The sequence below is a fragment of the Aethalodelphis obliquidens genome, unplaced genomic scaffold, assembly GCF_003676395.1.
Source record: "Aethalodelphis obliquidens isolate GAN/ISIS:26980383/991018 unplaced genomic scaffold, ASM367639v1 scaffold55, whole genome shotgun sequence".
NCBI lineage: Eukaryota > Metazoa > Chordata > Mammalia > Artiodactyla > Delphinidae > Aethalodelphis > Aethalodelphis obliquidens.
In genome coordinates this window covers 12,956,521-12,975,132 of record NW_020837999.1, presented here as the reverse complement: position 1 = coordinate 12,975,132, position 18,612 = coordinate 12,956,521, and the positions used below count along the sequence as shown (strand labels likewise).

General features: G+C 35.0%; 1 protein-coding gene across 13 annotated transcripts in view; it reads left to right on the top strand.

Annotated features, from left to right (window-relative positions):
* The window catches only part of POU2F1 (POU class 2 homeobox 1), a 186,590-nt gene that overhangs the window by 133,910 nt on the left and 34,068 nt on the right, over positions 1-18,612 (top strand). For 6 of the 13 annotated variants that reach the window (XM_027086422.1, XM_027086421.1, XM_027086418.1 and 3 more), the window contains exons 7-13: positions 413-539; positions 1,654-1,748; positions 7,105-7,281; positions 11,605-11,746; positions 13,302-13,447; positions 14,741-14,920; positions 16,348-16,453. In XM_027086422.1, the coding sequence (XP_026942223.1) occupies positions 413-539; positions 1,654-1,748; positions 7,105-7,281; positions 11,605-11,746; positions 13,302-13,447; positions 14,741-14,920; positions 16,348-16,453 (973 nt within the window). Of the gene's footprint in view, positions 1-412; positions 540-1,653; positions 1,749-7,104; positions 7,282-11,604; positions 11,747-13,301; positions 13,448-14,740; positions 14,921-16,347; positions 16,454-18,301; positions 18,331-18,612 lie in introns of all 13 variants that reach the window. The other 7 variants (XM_027086423.1, XM_027086419.1, XM_027086424.1 and 4 more) reach the window with 2 other exon arrangements.

Below are 18,612 nucleotides of genomic sequence, written 5' to 3'. Positions count from 1 at the left end.
AGACGTAGCACTCTCAATTTTTGCTTAACAAGAGAAAACTCTAATCAAACACCTAAAAACTGAACCTATTCTTTTCTCACTTGAGAGAAAAACCCATATTGGTCTCTACATGTTAAAAACACAACCATAAGCATTTGTTCTGAGGGAATTTTAAATAACTGTTGAAAATTAGATACAGCATAAGTCACGACACAATGTATGCCCACAGAAATAACAAGTCCTTGTAGCAGCTCCAGGTTTCTTCACATGCTTTGTGAATGCACCCAGAGCACATCCTTGTTGGGAGTTTATAAGAATGTCAAATATTAACTCTTCTTTATTTGGATGACAGAATTCATCATCTGGGAACCTTAAGATTAAGCAAGCTTTTATTTCAGAGTCTCCAATCCATGTTTTAATCCTAATTTTTTAGGATCTGCAACAACTGCAACAACTTCAGCAGCAGAATCTCAACCTGCAACAGTTTGTGTTGGTACATCCAACCACCAACCTGCAACCAGCGCAGTTTATCATCTCACAGACGCCCCAGGGCCAGCAGGGTGAGCGCCTCCTTAGAGCTTATTAGTGGTACGGTACACCAAGGCTGTCCACTTGTGTGACATACATGCTGACTACTGTCATTTTGGCCCAGAAGCTGTCCATTAGAACAGTGTTTTTATTAAATTTTATTTAACTTTAAGCTCAGTATTCAGGTTGAGAAAAATATTTTTTTTGTCATGCATACCTAATTATTGAAGGTCATCCTTCACTGCCTTTCATCTGTTTAATCAGTAAGGAGGACCATGGGTTTGGCCAAAATTCTAAATTAAATCCTTCAACATGCTGAACATACATTGGATAAATTGCTTTTATGTTTTGATAGTTTTTCATGGGAATGTGTTCAAAGAATGGGCTGAGCATTGTAAGTATACGCTTCTAACAATCATTTGTTTTCTTTTAAAGTTTAAGAAGGAGAGAGTGTCATGTTAGAAATTGTGCAAATTTTGTGAATTATAAAAAACATCTTCAAGGCCTTTTAGTGCTGAATATTGTTGTGTTACTGCTGTATAAAGTTCAATCATGTTTTGTAATGGAATCAGTATAGACAGTATCAGAGTATCAAGGCTTCAACTCAAGGAACATTAGTGCATCTCTATTGATTCCTCATTATTTCTGGTTTTTAGCCTTTTTTCTTCTTGATCATTCATTCCAAAATCTTTTGTTGTATAAATAACCTATTCCACTTTTAATGGATAGGATAGCCTGCACCTTTAATGAACTAGATAGTTCTCTGTCCCAGCATATACTAACTGTTTCTAATGGCTTCTGGGTTAAGAAGTTGAGCTTTTTTTTTTTTTTGGAGTTTCAAGCTGCTTCCATTTAGAATGCTTCTTCACTTTCATCCATTCCTTGGTAAAATAAAGAATTGGCCAATCAGAGAGGTTATTCAGGTTACGCTAAAGACATCTACCAGTTTTAGTTTGTTCCATATCTTATTGCCCAAATTGTATTTAACAAGACTGAATTTTAGGCAAATAAGACATTAAGAGTTTTAAGACCAGTAAGCCTAGCTGGGGATCAGTTGGAAATTTTCACTTCACTTTCTCATTTTTTCTTTTGCCATTTGTTCAAGGTAATCTTTAATGTTTGACATAACATGTTTGTGTTTTACAGGTCTCCTGCAAGCGCAAAATCTTTTAACGCAACTACCTCAGCAAAGCCAAGCCAACCTCCTACAGTCGCAGCCAAGCATCACCCTCACCTCCCAGGTCGGTTTTCTTCCATGAGGGTTGCTTTCTTTTATCCTGTTGTCTTGAGACTCTGTGGGGATTTGTTTAACTTAAAACCACAACCCCTTAATAAAAATAATTCAAATAGTTTTAAAAAACTCACCAAAATTTCAAAGCTAGGCTTATCAGCTTGATAAAGCAGTGCTACCAAATTGATGTAGTCTTTGAAAATCTTCAAGGAGTCCCTATTTTCTTATATTTTCATAAAGAATAACTGTGTTAGCACCAAATGATTAATGAGTTCTGGCTGTTTGACCACCCTCCCCACCCTGATATTTGACAGTAGAGATTACCACTTGAGCTAGACCTAGAGCCTGAGTTAAAACCTATCATTGCCCTTTGCTCCTTCTCAGAAACTTCAAAGAAGCTCTTATCTCTGTGTTTTATTCCATCTCAACTTTTAGATGTTGCTTTAGCTAATTTTTACCAGAGTTTAAGGCATCTAGAGGGTCTAGGCAGGTCTAGGCGTCTAGAGGTTTAAGCTTTAGATCTAGTTCTGTTTCTTTCCTAGCTGTGACTTTGAGCATGTCATTTCACCTCTCTGCACCTCTGTTTCCTCATAGGTAAATTAGGTGATTGAACTAGCTGATCCTGAATTCCCCTTCCATCTCTGATTCTCTTTGTCCATAATCGTGGAAGTTATCAGTTAATGCTAACAAATTACTAGATTTGACAAAATTCAACAACTTTATGATAACAACTCTTCTAGGAATTAGGAGGTAACTTTCCCAGCCTGCTAAAAGGCATCTACAAATAAACCATCATAAAGACTGAATACTTTCTCCCTAAGATCAGGAACAAGGATGTCCACTGTTACCACTTTTATTCAGCATTGCACTGAAGGGCCTAGCAAGGCAATAAGACAAGAAAAATAAATAAAGGACATATAGATTAGAAAGGAAGAAGTAAACTGTCTTAATTGGTAGATGACATGATTGTCTATGTAGAAAATCCAAATCCAAGGAATCCAAATCCAAGGAATCTACAAAAAAGTTGCTGGAATTAATAGTTAAATTTAGCAAGTATGTAGGATACAAAGTCAATATACAAAAATCTATATACTAACAACAGGCATTTGGAAATTTAAATAAAGAAGAAAAATATTTACGGTAATTAGGGATAAATTTAACAGAACATTTGTAAAACCTATATATTGAAAACTACAAAATCTTGCTGAGTAAAATTGAAGAAGACCTAAATAAATGGAGAGATATAATGTGTTCATGAAGACTTTGGTTGTTAAAATGTGAGTTCTCTCCAAACTGATCTATAAATTCAACACAGTCCCAATTAATATCTACAGGCTTTCTTTGTAGAAGTTTGCATGGTGTTTCTAACATTTGTACAGGATTGTAGAGGACATAGAATAGCCAAACAATTTTGAAAATTAAGAAAGTTGATGTCAAGAATTATTATGAAATACAGTAATAAAGACAGTGTGGTAATGGCATATGAATAGAAATGGAACAGAAGTCCAGTACACTCACACACATAGAGCCAACTGATTTCCCACTAAGGTGCCTAAGGATTTCAGTGGGAAAAGGAAAGTCTTGTTTCAGGTGCTGAAACAATTTGCTAGCCATAGGCAAAAAAAAAAAAAAAAAAATGAACCTTACTCCTTATTTCACAATGATACACAAAGATTAATTTGAAAAGGGTTGCAGACCTAAATTCTAGAAGAAAACTTAGGGGAAAATCTTTGTATCCTTGTGTAAGATAGTGATTTCTTAAGTGGGACACAAAAAGCGCTAACTGTAAAAGAAAACAAATGATAAATTAAATTTCATAAAAATTAAAAGCTTCTGTTGAAAAAACAAAAAGAAAAGCCACAGACTGGAAGAAAATATTCTTAAAACTTTTATCTAATAAAAGACTTGTATCCAGAATATATAAAGAACTCATACAACTCAATAAGACAACGTGGTTTTTTTTAAAAGGGAGTGTATGCAAAATATTTGAAGATACTTCACCAAAGAAGGCACGTAAATACCCAATAAGCATATGAAAAGATGCTCAAAATTATTAGTCGTCAGGAAAATGCAAAAGAAATATCACTACACACCCATTAGAATGGCAAAATTAAAAAGACTATAATAATACCAAGTGTTGATGAGAAAATAAAGCAACTACAGCTCTTATATATTGCCTGTGGGGTTGCAAATTGGTACAGACACTTTGGAAAACATCTTGGCAGTTTCTTATAAAGTTAAATATACATGTACCTTATGACTCAGCAGTTCTACTCTTAGAAATGAATGCATCTGTCCACACAAAGACCTGTGTATGACTGACTGTTCATAGCAGTTTTATTCGTAATCACCCCAAAGTGGAAACAGCCTAAACATTCATCAGCTGGTGAATAGATAACATGAATTTTGGCATATCCATATGATGGAATGCTACTCAGCCATAGAAGGAAATGTACTTCTGATACATTCAACGTCATGTATGAATTTCAGAAGCATTATGCTAAGTGAAAGAAGCCAAACATAAAAGACTGTATACTCTATGATTCAATTTATATGGCATTTTACAGCAGACAAAACTATAGGGACAGAAATCATGTCAGTGGTTGCCAGGGGATGGGGGCTAGGGGTGGGGATTGACAGCAAAGGACACAATGAAACTTTTGGGGGTGATGGAAATTTTCTGAATCTTAATTGTGGTAGCAGTTATATGACTATATAGTTGTCAAAACACATCAAACTGTACACTTTTAAATGGTGCACTTAACTGTGAATAAGCTGAATTATAAAAATGATGTTGGAAAAAAGCCTATACCAGCAATTCCTTCCTGGCCTACGAGCTTTGTAAACAGTGGCAGGGCTGTTGTAGCTTCATCCGGACTCCTGCTCACTGAATTTTACTCTACTATTTCTAGCTCTGGCCCAGTCCAGCCTGAGGTTTCTGGAGTTGGGGTAACTTATGTGTAACCACCCCACCAAAAGATACCCAAGCTATTTTTAGTCCTATATTATTTGAGAACGGGCCTACTTCAAGCCTAGAAATGAAGCAACCATCTGATAGTTGAGACTCACCTCTACTTATCAACCAGTTTCAGTGGGAAATTACAACCACATAGGACTCTAATATGGTTGGTACAGTTTTGGGCTCCTCCAGATGGTCATATTAAAGTTTTCTCACTGTCAACATGCCAGAGAGATAAATTTTGTTGTCTTCATTGAAGCAGGATGATAGAGAGGAGCTTACCCGAGGTGTAGGCCTGTGTAATTCCTCTTGTGCAGTTTTCAGGGCCAGTTAGTTCAGTTGGAGAAAGCATATTACTAATGGGGTCAGAGTTAGGGGTATATGACCCATTTAAATTACAAGAGAAAAGCACATAGCCATGGACTTCATCTGTAATCTTGTCCTATAATCTCTCACCTGGGCTTCTGTTCACAGGAAGGGTTAACTGAGCAGTTACGATGCAGAGTCAGGGCAGCACGTCCCAGTAGTGAATACTCAGAAGGTTGGGTTCTACCCAGGGGTTGTGAGTAAAACAGTGTAGCCTTGTGTTTGTGTAATAAGGAGATTTAATATTTTCTTTAAAAAAAAAATAGATTTTACCCTCATATCTGCAAATAAACTTTAGATGGATTTCAATAATTAAATATTTTAAAAGACATAGAAGAAGCTAGCAGAATATTAAAAGGAATTTTATCCAAGTTAGAAATAAAGCTTTCTCAGATTTGAAGCAACAGAAGATATTAGAAAGGAAAAAAACAAAAGTTCACCCAAATTATAATTTAAGACTTATGTATACTGAAAAATAAAAGGAAAAAAGCAGATTGGGAAAATTACTTGTATTAATACAACAGACAAAGGCTTTATCTATAACATTTGATTGAGCTCTTTAAGGATAAGGGTGAGAGTAAGGATGTCATTACAAATGGGTTACAGATGTGAGTTCAATTCACATGAAACGAAATACAGATAATAATTAACATGTGGGGAAAATTTGGCTTTAAGTAATAAGAGAAATATGAATTAAGGAAACAGGAAAGTACAATTTACTCCCTGAGTTAGCAAAACATTTTTTAAAACTGCTAAAACAAATCATGTGGAGAACATGGTATAGTGAGAACCAGCATTATGTATGATGTATACCAAAAGCCATGAAATTGTTTATGGTGTACTCTTTATCCAGTTATAGAAAATCCTTTGTAAATTTATCTCAAAGAACTAATTACAAAGGTGGAAAACAGAACTGTATGCACAAGAGTTTTTCATTGTGGTGTTGCCTGTTAGTGAAAACAAATGAAAAAGTGCCTAGCAATGAAGAAGTTGTTAAATAAATTATGATAATATTGCCTTTCAGTCAGCCTTTGAAAATGATAATTACAATGATTGAAACAACATAGGGAAAAAAATTAAAACATAATGTTAAGTGAGAAAAGCAGAGTATAAAATTATGTTACCATAATTACAGTTAAGGTTAAGAACGTAGATCTGAGGGAGGATGAAAACTTCTAGGGGTAATGGATAAATTTAGGGCATTGTATATGGTGATGGTATATATTCATGGATGTTTATTTAATCTTCAAACTCATCAAGATGTATACATTATACGTGTACAACTTTTTTGTATGTCAGTCATACCTCAATTAAATAAAAAAAGTTCACTCTTCGATTTTATGCCCTATGGTCCATTCCAATGTATTAATCATATTTTAAAAATTACTCCGATCTGTGGGATGTATGCCTTGTTAGTAGAGATTTGAAAATTGTAATTTGTGAGAAACATTTACAGATTAAATTTAGTGCAACAAATTAAAAACAGCATAAAAAATGTAGCTCTATGGATGAAAACTTGAACAAGTAGACTGAAGTGAAGCTATTGTTATTTAAACTGTAGGTGATTTACTTTTCCCCCTTAAAATAGTTTTAATAATCTTATATGTTTTTTATAATATTGTGTTACAAGTTGGAGATATGATAGTGATAAGACGGGTATGGTCTCTGCTGTTTTGAAACTTATAGTTTAAGTGGCATGTTTATTATGATATAGATTCTTAAAAATAAAGACTGATTTATTAAATGGCATGAGATGCATGTATTCAAGCCATTTGAAAACCCAAAGACAATGGATTTCATTTTTGTGTATTCAAGTCTTTTCCATAGACTTACATGTTTAACCTTAACCGTAACTGTAGTGTATATAGCATCACACTCTGCTTTTCTCACTGGGTATTATGTTGTACCTTCTACAGTGACACATGGTCTTCATAGTTCTTGAATACAGCCATTTCCTTAAATTGTTTACTTGCAGCCATTCCGGATATAAACTTAAATATCTTGGTGTATGTTTGTTCTTATTCTTTTGTTCCTTCTCTAGCAGCCAGCCACCCCAACACGCACAATAGCAGCAACCCCAATTCAGACACTTCCACAGAGCCAGTCAACACCAAAGCGAATTGATACTCCCAGCTTGGAGGAGCCCAGTGACCTTGAGGAGCTTGAGCAATTTGCCAAGACCTTCAAACAAAGACGAATCAAACTTGGATTCACTCAGGTAAGATGAACCCACCTTTAACTTAGATTTCCCTCCTTGGCTGGGTCCAAATATTTGCTTTCCATGTCCAAAGAGACTTCTAAGGAGCAATATATTTCTCAGCCTTCTTTTTCAGTTTTAGACTGTAACTTGTTGTTAGCCATTTTCTGCATTTATAAGTTTAGACTTTCATCGTATGTATTCATTTATAAATTTATAATTTATTGTTAGGTTAAAATCGTTAAGATTTCTCTCAGAACACAGGCCTCTGAAATTAGAATAATACCAATACATGGTGAGAATTTAAAAGATTATGTTGGAGGATGATATAACTATACTGAGGGCTTTGTTATTTGAAAAACATCTGGTTCTAGACCTTCGTGCTACATATGTGTAAGATTGAGAGGAGTAAAGATTACAAGGTCTTTTATAGTAGCTGAAAGGGGAAATGTTTGAAAGACTTGTTTAAAACCATTTTTTGGAAGAGAGAAAGGGGTGGTGGAAACACACACACACACACACACACACACACACACAATAAGCCCGAACTGAGACTGATTAATCAAATGGGAATCTGTTGAAGATGAAAATTCCAAATTAATTTTTTAAAATGTCACCTAGCAGACGGCTTTTAAAGTATAATAAGCTTAATGGTTTAAACAGGTGTTGGGGTATATGGGTTTTGCCCAAGCACTCCTACTGACTCACTCTTTAATTAACCTGTCACAAGTAATACTTTTTAAAGCAGGAAAAGAATTAAACTGAATGACATTTATGTAAAATGATATAGGATCATTAGGTGAAATAAAATTACTGAAGTATAGATTGGATTGGGCATTTTAATGGAATCAGGAGAAACATGATGGTTTTTTCCCAGAGAATATAATTACTGTTTGAAATTTAAGCCACCACTTAAATACTATCCAAATTATTTTATGTTGAAAGTACAGTAGTGTGCCACCTACTCACTAGTGAGCCTAGTGCGGTCACTGGGCTCCTCCAAAATGACATCCCTGTGTTTTTAAGAACAGGCTTTTATTCCTTATCTTTCTTTGGTAATTTATTTTTGCTCAAAGAAACTATTTATTGAGAACATAAAATGTTTTTTTTTAATAGATGTAATTTTAGAGAAAATGCACTTATATTTGTGAGGAGTCTCAGTTGTGAAGGAACAAATTACAATTCAGAAAGATTTTAGTACTTTTTAAACATCTAAACCATGTGGCTTGTTTTCAAAAAAGAAAGCTAAAAGATACAACTAGATCAATAGGGGTAAATTAATAAGCTTAAATAAGTATAAGGTTGGCATGTTTAGCAATGCTTCAGCTCTTAGGCTATTAGCACAGCATACTCTTACGTTTCCTAGGAGATTGTTGCCTGAGTGATATGCCAGGGATGTTAAGGCCTTTAAAAATCTTTAACTTTTACCCAGATAGTGGTTTGCCTTTTTGTGGCATTTGACCCAACATACTGCCAGGGTTGTTGCTCTTTCTCTCTCTCTCTCTCTCCTTTTTCTATAAAAGAGCTTCCCTATGGTCTGGTGTTCTGCTGTATGGTTTTATTCTATTATTTGGCACAGCTCTTCCTTATTTTTCAAAATGACTTTGACTTTAGCAGTGGCAACATTTCACAGACCTTGACTGTGTGGACTAAGGCACATAATTACTGGTGCAGAATGGGAAGATGAACCTTTTTTTTTAAGTCAGATACCTCAACTATAGTTTTTTAAACATTGCTTTGTATCTAATTTATTTATACACACACACAGAGGGTAAGTTAGACATTCCAGTCATTAGTTGAAACAAACAAACAAACAAATCTCTATTCTCTGAGTAAATGTACATGTTATTAGGTGTTTTAAACAGTAGTTGTTTTCTAACTTTATAATTGGTTATTAAGGATTACTGTAGATGTCATTACATAATTAGAAGGCATGCCATAGTCTAACACCATCCATCACATGTGATACATTAATTATATCCTAATCCCAGTCTTTGTTTCTTTTTTCCTTTGCTTTTTAAAATATATACATGTAATATAGTTCAGATACAGTATAGTTCAGATTAGCGATATAATATAGTTCAGATTAGGTATGAGTCAACTGCTTCAAACATTTACTTTTGTGAGGGGGAGAACCTAAGATGGTTGTGAGTTATAAAAGCACTAAACCAAGCTTATATCAAATTAGTGAAAATTAGTATATTAACTGAGGTACCTGTTGATTTTTAGTCAATGAAATCCTTTAAATGTGAAGTACAATTGTATTATAAATCTCAGTTAAGTGGATTTGTCATTTATTGCCATAGTTTGCGTTAGTTGATGGCCTAGCTTTATTTCCAGCCACCAACTGAAGGCATTGTTTCTTATTTTGATGTGATTTTTGAATAGGTATTTCATTTTTTTATATTGTCATTAGTGTTACTTTTCATAGAAAGGTATTACAGAAGTTTGTGAACAATTTTTAGTGAATTATGCAATTATAATGTCAGAAAACATTTATTACCATCTGACTTCTACAGCAGGTCTTACATTCAAAGAGTTACAGGGTTTAGTTGGCCTTAGTTTTCTAGGAAGCTGTAATCTAAACAAAGTGACCAAGACATGAATATATGTGACACACAAAGCATAGTTTAATGCCTGACGTGTAGTAGGCACCTAGTGAATATTTGTTCACTAAATGAAGTCAGCTTTAATAAATGTATGGAGATAACACTGTAGATAAAATCTATAAATATATTTATAGATATATTTGTATATAGAGATAAGGGATAACACTTATGCTCTACTCACACTGTCCTGGTTCTTTGGGTTTTACTACAATTGGAAGGAAATCAATAAGCAGTCTACTTTTGCTCTACTTCTGTGAGATAGTATATTTAGAGGTGTCAGTAAAACTTTCTGTGATGATGGAAATGTTCTGTATTTGTGCCATCCAGTACAATAGCCACTATCCACATGTGGCTGTTGAGTACTTGAAAGGTGGCTAGTAGTGCTAAGGAACTAAATTTTTAATTTATCTGATTTTGAATTAATTTAAATTTAAAGAACCACATGTGGCTGGTGGTTATTTAAATGCCCATCTATCCTATGGGAAAGATTAGAATATAGATCAGTTGGAGTTCAGGTATTCTCAATGTCTCATTTTATCTTACAGTTCTAACATTTCTCCTCTATTAAACTTTTTATCAGAAGTTGCTCCCCAGTAGGAAATTGGAGTTTAAAAAGAAATGTTTTCTTTTCCCTGACTAACCCCTAATGCAGGTGCTAATAAACAATGTACTATCCAAAAGATGGGTTGTAGGGGAGAGAAATCAAAGGACTGGGATAATCCTAATTCAAAATGAGTGTTGTCAGGATAGTTGGGAGTTGGCTGTCTCTAGTGGTATTAGCTATGTCGTATTTTGGACCAGAAATGTTGCTTTTCTGCCCTGTCACTGAACTAACTGAAATGAGAGCGTGAATTATTTCCACCCCATGAGCTTCTATTATCTATATATACAATAACTATTCAGATATGCCTTTTTCAGCTTTAACAAGAGAGATTCAGCTGGAGGAAAAGCACTCTATACATTTCAAAGGTTATAGGCTTATAGAGAAAGATATTTTTTGTAATATATTCAGGGGATCATTGTTCTATTGCTGTAAGGTTACCAAGTTTCCAGTGCCCATAAAGGTTTGACTAAATGGGTCAAACCTCTCTACTGTGAATTTCTATCTCTATAATGGTTACAAAAGTAGTCTTTTTAGAATACCTGGTTTTTGTAACAAACTTTGAAATCCAAACTAAGGGTGGAAAGGAGATTTTTTTCACTGCTTCCAGAAATGCTTTACAGGAAAAAAATAAAAGAATGAGGCATTATTTCTAAATTTTAAAGTGATTTATGGGAAGTTTGGTTAGTTCAGAAATACCTAAGGTTATCCAGACAGTTACATCTATTAACCCTGTAGGTGATACAGGTTAACTGATTTTTAAAGATTACTTAGATCACTTTGGTTGCATCAATTAAGGGACTTGGTAGAATTTCAGCACTACCTTTTGAGAGTTAGTAGAAACACTTGATATCTCAATTATTACATAAGGTAGCAAGAAGAGATTCAAGATGGAGGGAATATGGAACAGTTTTGAATGTTGTCACAGTCAAGACCTAACTAACAGAGTCCTCACTGGAATACTGTGCTCAGCTTAGGAATGGATGTTTTTTTAGGACCCAGTAAATGGAATGATTGTTGGTTCTTTGTCTGGAACGGTTATTGGAGCAGCACCCTCGAGTGAAGATCATAACATTAGATGAATCTTTTCTCCTTCTCTTTCTCTCCCCTCTCCTCTTCTGTATTACTCTGCAGGGCGATGTTGGGCTCGCTATGGGTAAACTGTATGGAAATGACTTCAGCCAAACTACCATCTCTCGTTTTGAAGCCTTGAACCTCAGCTTTAAGAACATGTGCAAGTTAAAGCCACTTTTGGAGAAGTGGCTAAATGATGCAGGTGGGTGAATGTATAAAACATTTCCTCATTGTTCATTGAAATTGTATAGGAGGGATTGTTGTATTAATTGGGGTTTATATTTCTTATTACATTATTGGTACTACAGAACCTTGAAGCTCACAATCTTTGGAGGATCAATATAAATTATGACTACATAAATCAGAGAGCTAATTCATTTAAGTAGGCTAGTAATTACAAGGTACATAATCAGCAATAATTTTTAGCTTTGGAATATTTCTTGTATTTGAGCCCAGGGTGAGAGACAGTTGAAGGAAGTTGAAGAGGGGACCTAGAGAATATTAAATTTAGTAAGTCAAAGACATATACTATATGATATCACTTATATGTGGAATCTAAAAGATAATACAAATGAGTCTATATACATTTAGAAACAGACTCAGACATAGAAACAAACTTATGGTTACCAAAATGGGAGAGGGAGGGAGGGACATATTAGGAGTATGAGTTTAATAAATGCAAACTACTAGTATACATAAAATAGATAAGCAACAAGGATCTGCTGTATTGCATAGGGAATTATATTCAATATCTTATAACAGCCTATAATGGAATATAATGTGAAAAAATATATGTAACTGAATCACTTTGCTGTATACGTGAAACTAACACAATATTGTAAATCAACTATACTTCAATTTTAAAAAAATGACCACCAATTTTATACACAAATTGAGCTGTTGTTAGTTTTAACTTAATGTGTTTTGTGCTGAAGTTTCCCTTTGGAAATTTTGAATTTTGAGTCACGGAATCATAGACTATGAGAGCTATAAGAAACCCTAGAGATCCCCTAGACTATGGTTCTCATTGTAGATATGAACAAAATTCAGGTCTTTGGAAAAGGCAAACCTGTAACTCCCAACCTTGGACAGTCTGATTTCGTAGTTCTGGGTATGGCCTCAGCATCTGGAATCTTTCTGAGTTCCACAGGTGAGAACCACTGGTCTGCCCCCTCCATCTCATTTTATATAGAGAGTGGAAAGAAACTCAGAGATGTCTGTAACATGCTCAGGGTCATTAAACTGTTAAATGACAGAACCTTGTTTAAAGTTTAAATAGTTTAGAAATGTTTCATTATTTGTTTGGTTTGGGGGGAAGGGGAGGAATACCAGTGAAATAAAATGAGAGGTCATTTGCAAGATAAATGTTAAACATTTGATAATTTCCAAAAAGCTTTCTTTCTTTTATCCCTAGAGCTAATAAATAAATAAGCAAACAAAACCAAAACATAAGAGCACAACTCAGAAGAGGTAGAGCTGAGAGTAAGGATAGGAATAGTAAACTTCTGCTTTCTCAGAAACGAATCAAAGAATAGCAATGACAGTATGGTCAACCATCCTGAGACAAAGAATGCCAATAAGAACAGCAGAAAGATCCATGGTAGTGAACAATATTTTAATGTAGGTTATGAAAACCTTTCATACTTGCTTTTAGCCTAAAATACTTTGGTCAGTTTTATTGTTGTTGTTAATACATGTATTGTGCGCATGAATCATGCTCAGCTGATTTGATTTATGTGTTTTCTTCTTTCTTACAGAGAACCTCTCATCTGATTCGGCTCTCTCCAGCCCAAGTGCCCTGAATTCTCCAGGGATGGGAATTGAGGGCTTGAACCGTAGGAGGAAGAAACGCACCAGCATAGAGACCAACATCCGTGTGGCCTTAGAGAAGAGTTTCTTGGAGGTTAGTGAGGTTTTTACTTTTCATATACATGGGATCGTCTGTATAATACTATTGTTAAGTGCCGTAGACCAGGCGTCCCCAAGAGGTCCCTGGTTCCCTGTTAGGAACCGGGCCGCACAGCAGGAGGTGAGTGGCGGTCGAGTGAGCAAAGCTTCACCTGCCGCTCCCCATCGTTTGCATCACCACCTGAGCCATACACACACACACACACACACACACACACACACACACACACACACACACCCTCCACCCCTGTCCGTGGAGAGATTGTCTTCCATGAAGCTGGTCCCTGGTGCCATAAAGGTTGGGAACCACTGCCGTAGACCATAAAATATGGACTTATAAGCTTCAGCCCTAATGGATGCTTATAAACGTATTGGAGACAATGAGAACAAGTAAGTTACTGAACATAAGGAAACAAAACCAGAGTGCTTCAGGGTTCAGGAGAGACCAGGCTTAGAGATCCATGTGAGCACTCAAAGTGGGAGAGGCAGGCAGCAGCTGTAGGATACATAGGAATTCCACAGGTAGGGAGAGGTGGGGGGAAAGCGCTTCAAGCAGAGGCATCCAGAGAGAAAAGCCATGACATGCATCAGGGGAAACAAAAGTAGTTTGGTTTGGCTAAACTGTAGTGTTTGGAACCAGAACCCTGAAGGCCTTGATGAGCTATAGAGTTCAAGTTATTTCAACAGGTCTTTGGTGTGGTTTTTTTTGTTTGTTTTTCTGGTACCAGAGAATATCACAATCAAAGCTTCCAACAAAATTTTGACTTCTCTAATTCAGAAAAGCCTTGAGCACCATGGAAGGAGCGTTGAAACAGGAGTCTTTATCTGCTCTGCCACTTATGAACTGTGTGATTGGTCAAGTTCCGTGGTTTCCTAAGCTGAAGTCCCTTTATCTGTAAAATAACTGCCTTTCATGCCCCGCAGGCTTATGGCCTGCCTCACATTGTCCAAGTGAGGTTATGTGCATGAAGCACTGGGGAAGTTCCTAAATTCCCACTAATAAATAAGGTATTGGTTTCATTCACGATTAATTGCCCTTAAAATAAAAAATATATAAATATTCAATAATAACTTATTCTAAGTTAATATGACTGCATTTAATGAATACATGTTCATTAGAATGTGTCTATAGAAGTTCTTTGTTGAAAGTGGAATAATATGGCCTTGTATATCCCAATTTCATTCTCTTATTGTTCCTCCTCCCCATTTGTTTATTCATTTAATGACATGGTTATGTCAGTAGTTCAAAAAGTTTTTCCAAAAGGTGATTTATTTTTTCCCTCTTCAGAATCAAAAGCCTACCTCGGAAGAGATCACCATGATTGCTGATCAACTTAATATGGAAAAGGAGGTGATACGTGTTTGGTTTTGTAACCGCCGCCAGAAAGAAAAAAGAATCAACCCACCGAGCAGTGGTGGGACCAGCAGCTCACCTATCAAAGCAATTTTCCCCAGCCCGACCTCACTGGTAAGGATGAAAAATAGGGAGGCATGCTCAAGGGTTAATTTTTACAATTTTACAAATACCCTATCAAATGAATTTATTTCATTATAGGAATTTATTGTGTATATTCATGTTGAATAAAGATATATAAATTTATATTTTAAATGTTACAAAAGTAATTAAATGTCATTATTAACCCAAGAACTTACTGATCTTTCTTTTTTAAAGGAAACAGTTTTAATCCTTTCCTGTTTCTCTGCAGTTCTATTATTCTCTTCTCTGATGTAGTTTATTAGGTTACTCTGTAACTGGGAGTAAATTTGTGGCAAATTCCAGTTATCTAAAAAAATCTTTAGTTGCACTTTATTCATGTTGGGTTCTAAAGCCCAATTTATTAAACTTACACATACATGATTAAGTGACAGTAAATTCCCAGATAACCTTTAGCTCTGAACTTGTATTAAAACAATTGTCTCAGATTTTCACAAACATGTGGGCCTTTTATTTATAACCTCACTGAGTAAAGTATTGCTAGACTGAAGGAACATATAGTGGTCATGTGACTCCCTTGATCTTTAGGACAACTGTAAATATGATGCCACATTTCCAACCAGGATTCCAAAGATGGGAATATTGTTGAGTTTGCATTTCTGATACTTTCTTGTTAATTGATTTTTAATTTATTTGAATATTATTCTATACTGGCAGGCTTTTCAAACTAAGGTCACCATTAATAGCACTTACTAGTTTATCAAGTGAAGCCTGTGGTTGTTAAATGGTGAGGCTTTAATCATAAAGTTCATGAGATAGTAGTTATGAAAAAGATAGTCATTAGGTACAGTTTTGTTTTATGGAGGTGACTATTTTGTGTTTGGGATTTATTCTAGAAGGAGGGAAGGATAGAAGGAAGGCAGTGTTTCTTACAAAAATGTAGAAATATTTATCTTATTTCAAAAACAAACTGTCAGTTTTTAAAAATTTGTTTTACATTCTTTCCTTAATATCATTTCATTAAAAACAAAACCAAGACAGTCTTGTCCCCACATAGTTGAAAACAGAAGCAATACAAGAACCCCAGATCCCATGATCTCCTTGAATAGTTTTCTTGTTTAGATTAAGTTTATAACTGGTGTAATATTTCTGTCTTGCTAAACACTATTGAAATATGGAAATTTGTTTTTATTAATTTCTTTTTAAAACTTGGGCAAAGCCATTAGTAACATCAGTGAAAAACCATCTATTCAAAAGGAACCTTTCAACATAAGCCAGTTTTCTCAATTCCAAGATCAAAGAGTAATTAATAAAATCACTTCTTTTTAGGCCCTTTTATTTTATTCTATTGTATCTGGAATTTTAAAAATTTTATAGGAAAAATAAATCTACAATATGGACTTAAATTTTTTAATTTTGATTTTTAAATGCTTCTGCATATTTTCACTTCTGACCTCTAGGTGGCAACCACGCCAAGCCTTGTGACAAGCAGCGCAGCAACTACCCTCACAGTCAATCCAGTCCTTCCTTTAACCAGTGCTGCGGTAACTAATCTCTCTGTTACAGGTAAGCAGCAGCCAGGCGGTGCAGCTGTTAGGCAAATGATAGGCCCATGCTAAGTTTCTATGAGAATCTGCCATTAAGTTGTAAATTAAGGTTTTAACTAAAAATATGTATTGCTTTTTTTAAGAAAGTTATATATGAAAACCTGAACTCTAAAAAGAAATCAGGCATAATACATTTTTCCAGAAAGAATACTTTCACGTAAAGATTTTATCTTTTTTCTTTCCCACATTAGTCTGTCTTCTACGTTGCTTCCTGAGTTACTTTTTTTTTTTTTTTTTTTGGCCTCACTGCATGGCATGCAGGATCTTAGTTCCCCATCCAGGGATCGAACTCACACCCCCTGCAGTAGAAGCATGGAGTCTTAACCACTGGATCACCAGGGAAGTCCCAGAGTTACTTTTTTTCAATTAACTCCTCCTCTCCTTAAAAACATTTAATAGCTGCAGGTTTTTGCAATCAGGAAAACGTCCAAATGTATCATGAATTCATAGACTGTATCCAGCCTGGACCTTATCTTTCACTAGTCTTTTCTCCATCCCATCCTCAACACAAAAGAGGATTCCTACTACCTTTGTAAACATGCCCATAGCGTAAAATGTTGTCCATCCCAGCCTCCACTTCTTTCTGTTAGTGATGAAACTACTCCAGCTTAGATACCAATTCTTCTTGGATATACTCTTCAGCTTCTTCAGGAAACTATTTGTTTCTACCTGCCTATATTATAAACAATTATATTTTATACTTCTCTCTTTTCCAGTAGACCTTGTACTTCTCAAAAGATCTGAATATTCCTTTTGAAATATCAGTGCTTGGCACATTCACAATAAAATGAATAAATAAATGTTTTCCCTTTACGTGGCACATTTTCCAGATACATCTAAAATAAATTAGTGTTGTCATCAGAAGTTATCTAGTGATACATAAAGCAGAAGACATTCTGTAATTATTCACCAGGTTGATATATGCTAGTAAATCATTGGACAGATTTTTGATCTTTCATATTCAAGCTTAAATTTAACCTAGAGTTGGGGAATTTGGTTTTTTCCACTCATATTTTAAGTGACCTAACCATGATATAAAAATTGAATAAATGGCTTTATGTAGTTACTAAATTTCTAAGTCATTAGAAATTTTCATAATATTGTTTGTTTATTCAGAACAGTACTTTTGACCTCTTTTGGGTCTTTGACCTCTTTGAAACTTTGGTGACAGCTATAAACTTTTCCCCTCACAAAGTAGACATACCCACAATTTTTAGTAAGATTACAAGGAGGTTTATAAATCACAAACCTCATCAGTCCCCACCTTACCAAGCCTTGCCATTTCTGGATGCCTTAGAGGCAAATTAAAAACCTCTGTTCAAGAGTGTATAGTATTCAGCACCTCAGCTTAAAAAGCAAACTGTTGGTGATTGGTTGCCGCTGTGTTGGGCACCAGGAACATAAAATTCCTATCTTTGAGGAACTTACTGTCTACCCTGACTGCCACTGGCTGGTAAATTGTGTACTTTACCTTCCAAACAAATCATAAGTCATATTACATTAGGTTTAAAGATACCCATCTTTTGCCAAAAAAAAATTCCTAATGGTTCAGGCATTAAGAGCAATAGCTTTGCAGATTTCTTAAAAAATGGCACAAATCTGAGGCAGAAGGTAATTTTAAGAAGATATACATGCTCAAAACTAGCTAAAATTTTTTTTTATTTTTTGGTGATCTTAACTGCCTAGTCAGATTTTCTTAAACTCAATTACTTGGCCCATTTATTTAGATTTAATTATGACAGTTTTCTGAAATGTTAGTAACTTTTGGAATGAAATTTTTCTTTAATCATTAAAATATTTAACATAGGAAATTCAAATAGGAAAGACACAATCACCGTGAGTACTATTTTTATTTTGTCTTTGTATCTGTTTTTATATGTACATAGATGTACAATTCTAATAGTATTTATACTGTATCCTTTATTTTTAGCTTAACATCTAATAATAAGTATCTTCCTCTGTTATTATAGTTTTTACTTTTCTACTCTTGCCCTTATATCAAACGGTTGTACTGTAATTTCATAACCATTTCCATATGTTACCGTCATGGTTAAGTTCAACCGAGGGTGACCAACTCTTCCAGTTTGAGCCCTGCAAATATTACATCCCAGGAAACCT